The 12,517-nt window shown below is 40.6% G+C and overlaps 1 protein-coding gene across 2 annotated transcripts; it reads left to right on the top strand.

Moving 5' to 3' along the window:
* The first annotated feature begins 704 nt into the window (after positions 1–704).
* LOC311052571 (cytochrome P450 2J2-like) lies at positions 705–8,925 on the top strand. 2 transcript variants are annotated; one of them, XM_084067569.1, is made up of 9 exons: positions 705–987; positions 2,740–2,902; positions 3,429–3,581; positions 3,887–4,047; positions 4,858–5,034; positions 5,131–5,272; positions 6,065–6,252; positions 6,582–6,723; positions 8,124–8,925. In XM_084067569.1, exons 1-9 carry the CDS (start codon positions 796–798, stop codon positions 8,297–8,299), a joined length of 1,494 nt encoding a protein of 497 aa, XP_083923695.1. In that variant the 5' UTR covers positions 705–795; the 3' UTR covers positions 8,300–8,925. The 2 variants fall into 2 exon arrangements, with proteins under 2 accessions (XP_083923695.1, XP_083923694.1); XM_084067568.1 differs by having other exon boundaries at positions 3,426–3,581.
* The last annotated feature ends 3,592 nt before the right edge of the window (positions 8,926–12,517 follow it).

Below are 12,517 nucleotides of genomic sequence, written 5' to 3'. Positions count from 1 at the left end.
TCCTTGTACTGTATTTATACTGTATATAAATGATGCCGTATTAACAAGTTATATACACCATATACAACTAAATAATTTGTAGGTATATATAATCCAGGATATTGCTTTGTGATGTGTTTTTTTTCATTTAGATTTTATGAGAGAAAAGGGGTGATAAGTATTGAAATGCGTCATTTTTATTTATTTCATTAATTTATTTTATACACTTCACACTCCACTTACATATTTAGACTGACACCCAGTGGATCAGTTAAGACAATGTCCTCCTCTTCCCATCTACCCTGTTTACATGGGTGGCCACTCATTAACATCTAATCTGTCATCAAATCACGTGGTTGGTTCATGGACTAAAGGAAAATGCTATCTCATCGCAAGTAGTTTGTTGAGAGCTACCCAAAACAATACTGCTGCGATGGGCAAAGTATATGCATTATCTTTTTTTTTCTTTTCTTTTTTTTATATATAATGGCAATCATTGAGCATTGGGTTTTGATATAATACTGTAAAATACATTTATAAGATACATACTATAGCTAAACATGAGAAATTAAGTCATATCTGTCTTTCAAGAGGTGTGGCTTAATGCTCTGGTACAGTACACCTTTAAGATTACTATGACTACAGTACCACCTTTGTACACACAAGGAGTGTTCAGGACAGCTTCAGCGTACTGTACCATGTTTTCATTTATCCTTTCTCATGCAACCACACACACAACACTATGCTTTAAAGAGAGGGAGAAGACAATTGCATAACTTTCAACACTGTTGACTGCTGATCCGGTTCAGCTTCACAATGTGGATTTACGCCTTTTTGACAGGCCTTGACTTCAAGGGAATACTGCTGTTTATTTGTGTTTCTCTCCTGATATTTGATTACCTCAAATACAGGAATCCATCGAACTATCCACCAGGACCAATGGCTCTTCCCTTTGTAGGGAGCATGTTCAGTATTGACATGGAGCGGGCTCACATGAGTTTTACCAAGGTAAGGCAAGCCCCCACCACCCCCTAAATCACAATAGAAGTTACATTTTCACAGAGAGCATGTCTAGACCATACTCTTAATTAAAGACAGAAAATATGTTATGTATTTATTTTACGTGCTTTCAGACCACTGAATTACGAGCCACTGTTTTTTAGCGGTGCCAACCGCTCTACACGTGGCTTTGACTTGGTGTCTGTGTGTCTGTGTGTCTGTGTGTCCGTATGAGCCCGGGATGAGCACGGCAAAGAAGCAACACATACAAACACACGCACACACACACACACACACACACACACACACACACACACACACACACGGACTTGGAGATTGCCTATGCCATCTCTCCTCTCATTTGCCACACGTGCCACCGGTTATCAAAGAGGGGTCCAGGGACCCCCAGGGACGTCCGCCCGTATGAGCACGGGATTTTAAACAGCTATAACTCCAGTTTGCAGCATGCCACCAAGTCCAAATTTGGTATGTGGACTTAGACCACCAATACGGGACGAGCATGAATTGCTCAAGCCCCGCCCCCTCTGTCTTCCCATTGGCTGGCCTTTAAACAGCCATAACTCAAGTTCGCAGCATGCTACGGAGTACAAATTTTGTACATGGACTAAAACCACCAATAGGGACAAACTGTAATTACTTAAACCCCTCCCCCTCTGTCTGCCCATTGGCTGGGCTTTAAACAGCCATTATTCCAGTTTGCAGCATGCTACCAAGTACAAATTTGGTAAGTGGACTCAGACCACCAATAGGGACGAACTGAAAAGAGTTAAGCCCCGCCCCAAAGGCACCGCTTCCTTCACACAGGGTGTGATTTTTCAACTATACAGCACAATAGTGTTATGTTATGGGATGGGAACAAACGTAATTTTGAAATGTACTGTAGGCATAAGTTGAAGGATGTACTTGGTGGCATAGTTTGTGATGATCAAAGTTGTATTTCACAAAACAAGGAATACAAAGTTAGCCAGACAATTGTGAAAAAGATAATGTACCCTGGTAATACTGCCATTGCATTCTAAGCCTAACCATAATCCAAATTAATTAATTCAAAAGTGATTATTAATAATAACTTGCATGCAATATCTTCACAAGACAAAGTGAAATTATAACACATACTTTTCAAATAATGAATTTAATGAATACTAATTAATGTCACCTTGCTAAACTAATGGCCTAAGTCATTTTTTTAAGTTTTTCAGAAAAAAATTAAAAACTGATCCAAAACAAAACTATATTTCTTAATAATTTCACCCAAAACGTTATAACAAATTATGACTATTGATATAAAAATAACACCGTCTGTCAGTTATGTAACATAAGAGATTTAAATAGGTTTACATAGGATTAAAGACTAAGGCCAAACAATTTGATGATTTTCTCCTTAGGCAATTTCTTTGGCCTAAGTCACAAAAACATGTGACTTAGGCCAAAAGAATGGCCTGTTTTGGCCCAAGTCACACTAGGGAGTTAGGCCATTATACTAGAAGGGGAGGGAACAGCATGATCCTTTTCAATTAGGAGATGATGGTGATTTTACCAGAGGTGGCCAGTGTCATGAGGAGCTGACTGAGGCAAACATATAATTTTCCTCAAAAAATGACATTAGTTTAGCAAGGTCATTAGTATTTGTTGATTTTGATTTGATTGTTAAAATAAATCAATAAAGTATTTGGTCACAAAAATGCTACTTGGTCCGACAATATCAGCTCTTGTTATAATCTCGTGTTATAATGTCCACAGATGGCCGAGGTCTATGGGAACGTGTTCGGCGTGCGTCTCGGCATCGATAAGATCGTGGTTGTGTCAGGATACAAGATGGTGAAGGAGGCACTGGTGACACAAGCAGAGACCTTTGGGGAACGGCCATACAGCCCAATGGCAGAGAGAGTTTATGGAAGCTTAGGTGAACTTCTCCGTCTGACTCACATACTATGCATGCATCACACCTTCCCTCAAACAGTGTAAAGTAACTAAGTACGTTTACTCAAGTACTGTACTTAAGTACAATTTTGATTATTTTTTTACTTTAATTGAGTATTTCCAATGCTCAGTACTTTTACTTCTACTCCACTACATCTCAGAGATAAATATTGTACTTTTAATCCACTACTATTATTTGACAACTTTAGTCACAAGTTACTTTGTAGATTTTGATTATTATTACTAAACATACATTAACCACTTCAGCCCTATAAACGTTTTGGCCATTTGAAAATAGCAGATCTACAAGCTCACAAGTACAAAATGTGAGTACTTTTTCCACCACTGCCCTTAAATCCATACAGTATACATGTACACACAATGATTGAACAACACACAATATTATTATTGAACGTACACACAGTAAAATCCTCAGTGTTCATTTAACAATGAACATAACACTGAGGATTTAACTGCGTATTGTCTCTCCATGTTTGTTCATTTAGTAGATGGTCTGTTCTCGAGCAACGGCCCAAGGTGGAAGGCACAGAGGCGCTTTGCCTTGTCCACCCTGCGTAGGTTTGGAATGGGTAAAAGCTCATTGGAAGAGAGTTTGTACGAGGAGTGTCGCTACGCCCAGGAAGAGATGGAGAATGAGAAAGGTAGGTATGAAGAAAGTACCGTTGAAAAGAAACGGTATTTATAAAATAAAAGATGATTTTATTTGTTATTTATCTAGTGTGGTTCTAGACTCCTACTCTTACCTGTACCTCGCCTATGTTTCATTCTTACTGCTGGTGCTGCTATAACATGTACATTTCCCTCTGGGGATCAGTAAAGGTTTATCTTACCTTATCTTATCAAAGACAACAATATTGGAATTAATAGGACGACATCAAATAATAACTCATTAAATGGACTAATTATATGCAAATAACAGAACAAAGAAATCTGTAATTTCCTCCAGGCAAGCCTTTCAACCCAGCATCCCTACTGAACAACGCTGTGTCTAACATCATCTGCCGAATGGTGTTTGGGAAACGGTTTGACTATAGTGACCAACACTTTCAGACCCTGCTCAAGAATCTGAACGTAGCCTTTCAACTGGAGGGCTCTGCCTGGGGTCTGGTGAGGAAATATCCATCCAACTCATTCATCTCATTGTATAGGGCACTCCACACCCACACCCCCCCTCTCTCTCTCTCTCTCTCTCTCTCTCTCTCTCTCTCTCTCTCTCTCTCTCTCTCTCTCTCTCTCTCTCTCTCTCTCTCTCTCTCTCTCTCTCTCTCTCTCTCTCTCTCTCTCTCTCTCTCTCTCTCTCTCTCTCTCTCTCTCTCTCTCTCTATATATATATATATATATATATATATTATTTTTTGTGATAGAAGAACAACAGGAAGAGATACATAACAGTAGAGAAAGATCTGAAGGAACTGATCTCCAGTAGTAAGCACAGGGCACATGTAGTCTAAGAGAGTGTGAATAACTCCTATCTCAAATTCAAATTCATACTGTGTAAGAAATATGCTTTGTCACGTAGCCTACTGTATACAAAGTGCATGGACACTAGGGATGCCCCCTTTTTGAAAACGTTTAACCTATGGACTGTGGGCAGTTAACCGCGGTTAACCGTCAAGCATGAATACATTGGGTCTATATGTCATTATGTAAGGTTGTTTTCTTCTCTTCAAATGTTTTTCTTTACTTTAGTAGGTATTGTAAAATATTGTATGAGGAACAATTATAGATTATGTTTAAGTGACTTTTTTGACATTATATCGGTTAATTTCGGTTATTTAGTCCTAAACGTTTAGTGATACACATTTCTGTCCCTACTGGACACACAGGATCACAGGATACAGGTGATACTTTTTGGAGCACACTCACAGTATAATCAAAGTAACGCTTATGTCACCTTAAACTGTTTTCTCACTGTAGCTGTATGAGGCAATCCCTGCAGTCATGAAGCACATGCCAGGTCCTCACAACAAAATGTTTGCCATCTACGGGGATTTGATTGCCTTCATTCGTCAGGAGGTGAAGACGCACAAGCTTGACTTGGATCCTAGCAATCCCAGAGACTACATTGACGTTTTCATCATAGAAATGGAGAAGGTGCGTGAGCAAACTGCACTACACATACACTGCACAATATCTGTTGTTTCTTTCACTCTATTGAACTCACTGAGTCTTTTCCCCATGTTTCAATAGCACAAAGGAGAGACGGACCTGGGCTTTGAGGAGAGCAACCTGGCTCTATGTGCTTTAGATCTGTTCCTGGCTGGAACTGAGACCACCTCCACCACTTTGCAGTGGGCCCTGGTTTATCTCATCAAGTTGCCCCATATTCAAGGTAAGTGTCTGGTGAAATGCAAAGGCCTGGCCTACACCAAGAAGCTCATGGTCGAATTTAGTTCAGTCAGGAAACTGGTTGATATGTAACCCATATGATAGATATCTACATGTCGAAGCGTTCCTGCAAGACACTTACCCACTGAGACAGCTCCCCTGAGAACTCATTACAAAAAAGCCATCTGATCAAGCCTTCTGCTAGCCTGGTAAACCCTCCCTCCGGAAAGAAATCAAATGGAAATGAGATTTCCGGAGGGAGGGTTTACCAGGCTAGCCTTCTGCTGGGTGAATGCAGGAATGTAATTTCCCATCCCTTAGGGACAATACAACACTTCCATTTAACATGATTTTCGTTATATTGTTTTTCCCTGCAGAGTATGCAAATGTAATTGTAATGGCTGAGCGACAGATAAACAGAGAACATTTTTGTTATCCAGCAATACTGGGGTCTGGATAATGAATACAGTATTGTGGGGAAAATACGGTGATACTCAGTTGTGTCAAATTCATTGCACAAAATATTTCACCAATAACAACAAAAGTGTTTCACAGGAACAATGCTGGCGTAACAAAGAGATTTCCTGAAAAAAGAAATGTTCAAGGTGCTTCGGTTTTGAGACATTAAGCACGTAGCAGCATGAGCTATGAATGATTGGTGTACGTTTCAGGGGACAGACATACATGCATATATACATTTACACACATACATATGATTGTAGAGATGAGGGTGTGTATGACCGATTGACCGTATTTGATTATTGAATGCTTAAAAACCTTCTATTTCATCACACAGAGAAGGTCCAGGCAGAGATAGACAGAGTGATTGGACAGTCCCGCCAACCCAATATGGCCGACAGACCCAACATGCCCTACACTGATGCTGTTATCCATGAGATCCAGAGGATGGGAAACATTGTGCCTCTCAATGGACTCAGGATTGCCACTAAGGACACAACACTGGGTGGTTTCTTTGTACCAAAGGTCAGTGGTGGAAGCTGTTTTTTTTAACTTAGCAATAATTAATGTAGAAACACTCTGTACTTGAGTAAATGTACTTGGTTACTTTCTACCACTGTCAACGGTCCACCTATTCATACATATTTTAGCCAACAAAGTGTTTGCAAAGTGCCTCAGAGGCAATAAAAACAACCACGTAAAAGTATGGCGTGCAATAATAATAATAATACATATCTCGCTACTATGTTCTATCAAATCTATACTTATGAAGATGTGTAACTACAAGCCATCTATTCACAATACATGGAAGCTTATACAGTAGGTTGTTTCCCCCCCTGTGCTGTGTTGTGTAGGGAACTTCACTGATGCCCAGCCTGACTTCCGTACTGTTTGACAAGAACGAATGGGAAACTCCAGACACTTTCAATCCCGGACACTTCTTAGATGCCGATGGCAAGTTCGTGAGGAGAGAGGCCTTCATGCCTTTCTCTGCAGGTAAAACTGAGAACAAAATTCTCTGGTAATAAGACGTATGGCTGGAATTGGCAATGTGTGAAAATTGCGGACAATAGGCTCTATGCACAGCAGCCATATTGGGAATGAATTGGGCCCCTGCCTTACTTCCTTTTACAGGTGTTACCAATGATACTAATTAAGGCTCAGTTCCATTTAGTGTGGCATAGTGGTTGTCTTATTTTCAAGGACCCCCATAACTCTGAGAGTGTACAAATGGAACCAAATGGACCCTTACGGGTCCATTTGGTTCCATTTCCATTTGGTTCCATTTGTACACTCTCAGAGTTACACACCCACCATATGGGGCCATTTGGGAACCAAAATGGAGTGTTTCCAGTGAGCCAACATACACGATATCAGCACCCTGACCAGAATGGAACAGAGCCTTCATTAGTATCATTGGTAACACCTGTGTAGGAAGTAAGAAGAGGCCCAATTTCTTTCCAATATGGCTGCTATGCATAGAGCCTATTGAATATACCATATACACAAACAAGATAGACATAAGATGGAAGCATGAACAGTTGGAGGTAGTTTGTGTTATTAGGAACTACATCCAAATCTAAATTTGCATTAGGATTTACAAGCAACCCTCCATCAAACAGTAGATCAGTGGATGTCAACCTTTTCAAGCAGCGACCCCCCAAAATAATCATATTTGAACTGGGGACCCCCACCCTGACAAGCACTTGGAATTGTAGGAGTTGAAGCATTACTTTTTGCTTGACTCGGTTCAACAGATAAATATTGTGAAAATAACCGATCTACAAGCTCACAACGCCTCACGTTGCGAGGCGTTGTGAGCTTGTAGATTGGCTATTTTCTAGCTAGTTTTCTAGCTAGTTTTAGCTAATTTCATAGTTTGCTGATTACTTTTTACAATTTCTTTGCAGTATTAAGAAGGTCATAAAAGTCCTTAAATTGTCACAGAAATGTGCAGATACCCTGTGTACACTTATACTGTATGTTGGTTTGTTTACTGTTGAGTGAGAAAATGATGTGGGGACCCCCCAAAATAATTTGGGGACCCACATGTTGAGAACCACTGCAGTAGATTATAGTTGGAGGTGCTGTATTGGAAATAACTAAAGAGTTTTGAAGAGTTCACAGGTATATACTGACATAGATATACTGATTCCACACTGTCCCAGGCCCAGCTCTACCTTAGGGTCAACTTTTACACAGAGCATTTTGCGGCATTCTATTTCTATCCTTAAACCACACTTTTATGGATCTAGTTTGATCTTGACATTTTGCCACTGTTTGTGGGTGTGTTTACAGTATGCTTATGTGTACTATATACTGTACTATAAGTGATTTGTGTGTGCTTGTGTTTTGTTTATGGCTAAGGTTATGATTATGTTATGTGTGTTTTTCAGGGAAACGTGTATGTCTAGGAGAAAGCCTCGCAAAAATGGAGTTGTTCCTGTTTTTCGTCAGTTTCTTCCAGAAGTTCAGTTTCTCCACCCTTGATGGAGTAGAGCTGAGTACAGAAGGACTCGTTGGGGTTACACACATACCACTCCCATTCAAGATTCATGCCAAGGTTCGCTAGACATTACATTATTACATTACAGTCATTTAGCAGACGCTTTTATCCAAAGCGACTTACAATAAGTGCATTCAACATAGATAGGGAACGAGACTACTAATCACCAGAAGTCTTAAGTGCATTCTCTTCTAAAACAAGCAACTAAGAGCATACCTAGCGCTAAGGTAAAAGTGCAATATATCAACTACATACTTTCTTAAATAGATGAGACAAATAGGAAAAACAAATGAGCAAGAGCTAAAACAAATAAGTGTATCGAATAAACAAGGTCCAATAAAACAAGAGCTCGTACAACTAGTTAACAACAAGTAGTGACTCCGTCCTGCCGTCCTGACATCAGTGAGTTCATTCCACCACTGTGGGGCCAGAACAGAAAAAAACTGTGACCGTGTAGATCGGCCAGAGAAGGACCACTGAGCGACGAGGCAACCAGTTGCCCCGAGGCGGCAGACCAAAGTGGGTGGGCAGGGGTGTAAGCCTCGACCATAGCCCGGAGGAGCTGTGCCATTAATCTTTTCCATTTAATACCAATTCCACAGCCTGTAACAAAAACATATTAATAAATAAAACAATACCTTTACCTGGGATATCACATGGTCTGTCTGGCTTTCCTACATATCGCTACAAGGTTATGATCACTGAAACCAATAGGTACCGATACCGCATCGGTACCTATTGGTTTCAGTGATCACTGGCTGTTTGAAGGAAAATTGACTTTCATATTTTAATGTAATTGACCTGTAATGTCTTGTTGAATGTCATGTGTTTATGTTATGTGTGGACCCCAGGAAGATTAGCTGTTGTTATACCCCAGCTAATGGGGATCCAAATAAACTCAATAAAGTCAACTACCTGTATAACATATAACACCACTTCTGTAGTGCAGACCAAGCAGATTAACAGAATGAAGTGAAGGCGAACGTCTTGCTAAAAAAACACAGACATCCTGAAAGCTACACCTTTTACAGTATAACACATTTGGCCACATTTGGTAACTACACAAAAGAAGTGTTTGGAAAGATCTTTAAAGAAGTGGGGTTTTTGAATGTATGTCTGTATCTATGTACAAGTATGTGAATCTGTACTATGCGTGGAGATACCTTGCTTGATTTATATTTTTATGTTATATACTTTTTATTTTTGTACACTTTATTGCTTGCTTTTTATTTCTATGTATACGTGCTTATGTGTATTTTCTTTCATATATAGTCCCGACAAGCTAACCGCTAATAACAGAACGCGCTAACGCTCGTTGCTTGTTTCTCTCCGAAACCTGGCAACCTGGTGTTGCCAGGCAGAGAAACAAGCAACGAGCGTTAGCGCATTCTGTTATTAGCGGTTAGCTTGTCGGGACTATCATCGCCTGTAAGGGTCTCATGGGGCTCCACAATGAGTGCTAGGAGAAAAAAAAACAGACTTTGCATTTGTTAAAATAGGCGAATTTGGGCTATCTTTGCGCCTCGTATTATGCCAACGGTGGGGGTCGACAGGGGGATTTGTGGACAATGTCCAAGTCAATGGGCATTTCTACGTTGGTAAGTGATTTGCCACATATCAAAGATAACACTAAAAATGAACGGATGTCTCCTTTAACATAAGAGTGTTAACTATACCAGAAATGTACTCATTTAATGTATATGTGATGCCCAACATGACCTAACTTGCTCTAAGAAAAAAGAATAAAAAGAAAGTAAAAAAAAAAAAAAAAAGAAGTGTTTGGTATTCCCTGTTTGATTGTTAGTTAGCCCCATTAGCAGCCCCTAGAGGCCGTGCTGGGCCTTCCCTCCTTCTTTCCCACGCTAACAAATGCAAGAGAAAACCGACATAGTCTCAGCCAACTCAACACGCCTTGGCCTCTCCATTCACAGAGGAAAGAGCAAGGTCCTCAAAATAAACACAGCACAGTGTTACTCCCATCACACTAGAAGGTGAAGCACTATAGAGGAGGTGGAGAACTTCACCTATCTGGGGCAGTAGTGTCGATAAACTGGGCGGGACAGTTTTCTTTCCGAATTCGCTGGCCAAACACCAGTAACCATCAGTAACCTGGAAATGTGGCAGCGAACAACACCCTGTAGAGGAAGAAATCCTCCAAAGACGCTGGGGATGGACTGGCCACACTCTTCGCAAACCTGCATCTAATATCACAAGACACGGCCTGTTCTGGTACCCACAAGGGAGAAGGAAGAGGGACAGACCAAGAAACACCTGGCGGCGTGACATGGATGCAGATGTGAAGAGATCGGGCCACACATGGGGACAGCTTGGAGAAACTGGCCCACGACCAGGATTCCTGGAGAGCACTTGTTCGTGGCCTATGCCCAAAGTTGGGCTATAGGCGTAAGTAAGTAAGTACGAGGCTGTGCTGTTCCCTGCACCAAAGTCACCTAAATCAGTAGGGTTCATCCTCGCTGAGCGCATTACGTTTCATGCCAATCTGCCTGTTTGATATGCCTGTTATATATTGAGATATCTTGCATATAAGTGGCAATTTTGGCCGAATGGTGGCCCTGGAGGAAAACATATTGGGTCACCAAAATTAGTAGGGACCATCATCTGGGGAACATGAAAGTGCACAGGAAAGACATACAGACCATATAGACCAATATAATTATACTTGCCTTTAAAGCCCTGCACAACTACAGTACACAGTCACGATATTTCAGTGTACATTTATTACAATCACAAGGAATTATGAATTCTGATATGAAAGTATCAAAAGCAGAAAGTACTCATTATGCAGAATGTCCCATTTCACATGTTTTCAAATGCGTAAATTGTCTAAAAATCTTTTTAAAATAGCAAATCTACAAGCTCACAATGCGTCGCATCGCGACGCATTGTGAGCTTGTAGATCGGCTATTTTCAAATGGCCGAAATGTATATATGGTCAAATCGGGTTATGTATGTTTTGTAATAATAACCAAAATCTACAAAAAGTGACTAGTAACAAAAGTTTTCAAATAATTGGAGTGGAGTAAAAGTACAATATTTGCCACTGAGTTGTAGTAGGGTAGAAGTTAAAAAAAGTAGTGGAAATTGGAAGTACTTAGAAGTAAAGTACAAATACCTCAAAATCGTACTTAAGTAAATGTACTTCTTTTTCACTGTCAGAGTGTCAATGACGGGTCAGAAGGACATACACCTCCCCTCCTCTCTCTATTTCCTACATGCAAAGTTAGCTGCATATACAAGGTATGAGTCAGCAGCATCACAGTGCCATACCAGCCCATCTCTAACTAACTGGGCGGTATATAGAGCAAGCAAGCAGCCAAAACACTGCAACTCATCAGTGCCCTCGCTCACGCTCGCTTACTCTCTTGCTTTTACTTCACCATGTGGAGGCTCTACGATGCGCTCCTGGCGCTGGACCTCAGGGGAATGCTGCTGTTGAGTTTTGCAATTCTCCTGCTAGCCGACTTCCTCAAGAACAGGAACCCACACAACTCCCCCCCGGGACCTCTGGCTCTTCCTCTGGTAGGAAACGTGTTCAGCATTGACCTCAAACAGCCTCACATTTACCTGACCAAGGTAAGCAAGCAACAGCATGCCCCATGTGGGTTTTTATAGGGTATATACGTGGTATAAAAGACTGCATGTGAATGCCATCCCATGTTTCTGAAACAATAACGGCAATTACTCCTCAGCTACTTGAATACACAGAGAAAAACATAGGCCTAACTGGATAGACATTGAACTAAATCGGCAACAACTGTTCTTATTATTTCACAACACTGTTGCATATGCTGGACATGCTCAAAACCTGTAGTGTGTGTAGGTACATATATGTGGTATGTATGTATGTATGTATGTATGTATGTAAAAACAACATTTGTTTTTGACAGTACTCCTACAGATTTTATCCAAACATCACGCAAATCGGTACACATTATCTCTAAAGTCATTAAACAGAACTGGTCTTTCAGATTTTTCATATTCTATCCTGATTGGCTAAGAATGGCTTCCACATTTTTCAGGAGTGCTCCGTTTTGAACAAAATGCCACAAATCATGAACACAGTGTGCAATTTCTGTGAAAGTTTGGATGCACATTCTCACTAGGCCGAGGAAGAAATGCCATTTGAAAACTTTCAAATCAGCCTCATGGTGGCGCTATAACTTTTATAATTTTTCACATTCCAGCCTGATTTGCGAATCCTGAATATTGCTGGCCCCCACCAACCTTCAGGTAGGTTGGCCGAGACCTGTGCTCCGAGGAGCA

Source organism: Gymnoscopelus microlampas (assembly GCF_963454915.1).
Source record: "Gymnoscopelus microlampas genome assembly, chromosome: 9".
Classification (NCBI taxonomy): Eukaryota; Metazoa; Chordata; class Actinopteri; order Myctophiformes; family Myctophidae; genus Gymnoscopelus; species Gymnoscopelus microlampas.
This window is presented reverse-complemented; position numbering and strand designations above follow the sequence as displayed.

Bases quoted from the DNA above. Each gene is read 5' to 3' on its own strand.
- LOC311052571 (XM_084067568.1), top strand. From the start codon at position 796: ATGTGGATTTACGCCTTTTTGACAGGCCTTGACTTCAAGGGAATACTG. The intron at 6,253-6,581 runs GTCAGTGGTGGA...TGTGTTGTGTAG, and splicing joins GTGGTTTCTTTGTACCAAAG to GGAACTTCACTGATGCCCAG. The intron at 6,724-8,123 runs GTAAAACTGAGA...TGTGTTTTTCAG, and splicing joins CTTCATGCCTTTCTCTGCAG to GGAAACGTGTATGTCTAGGA.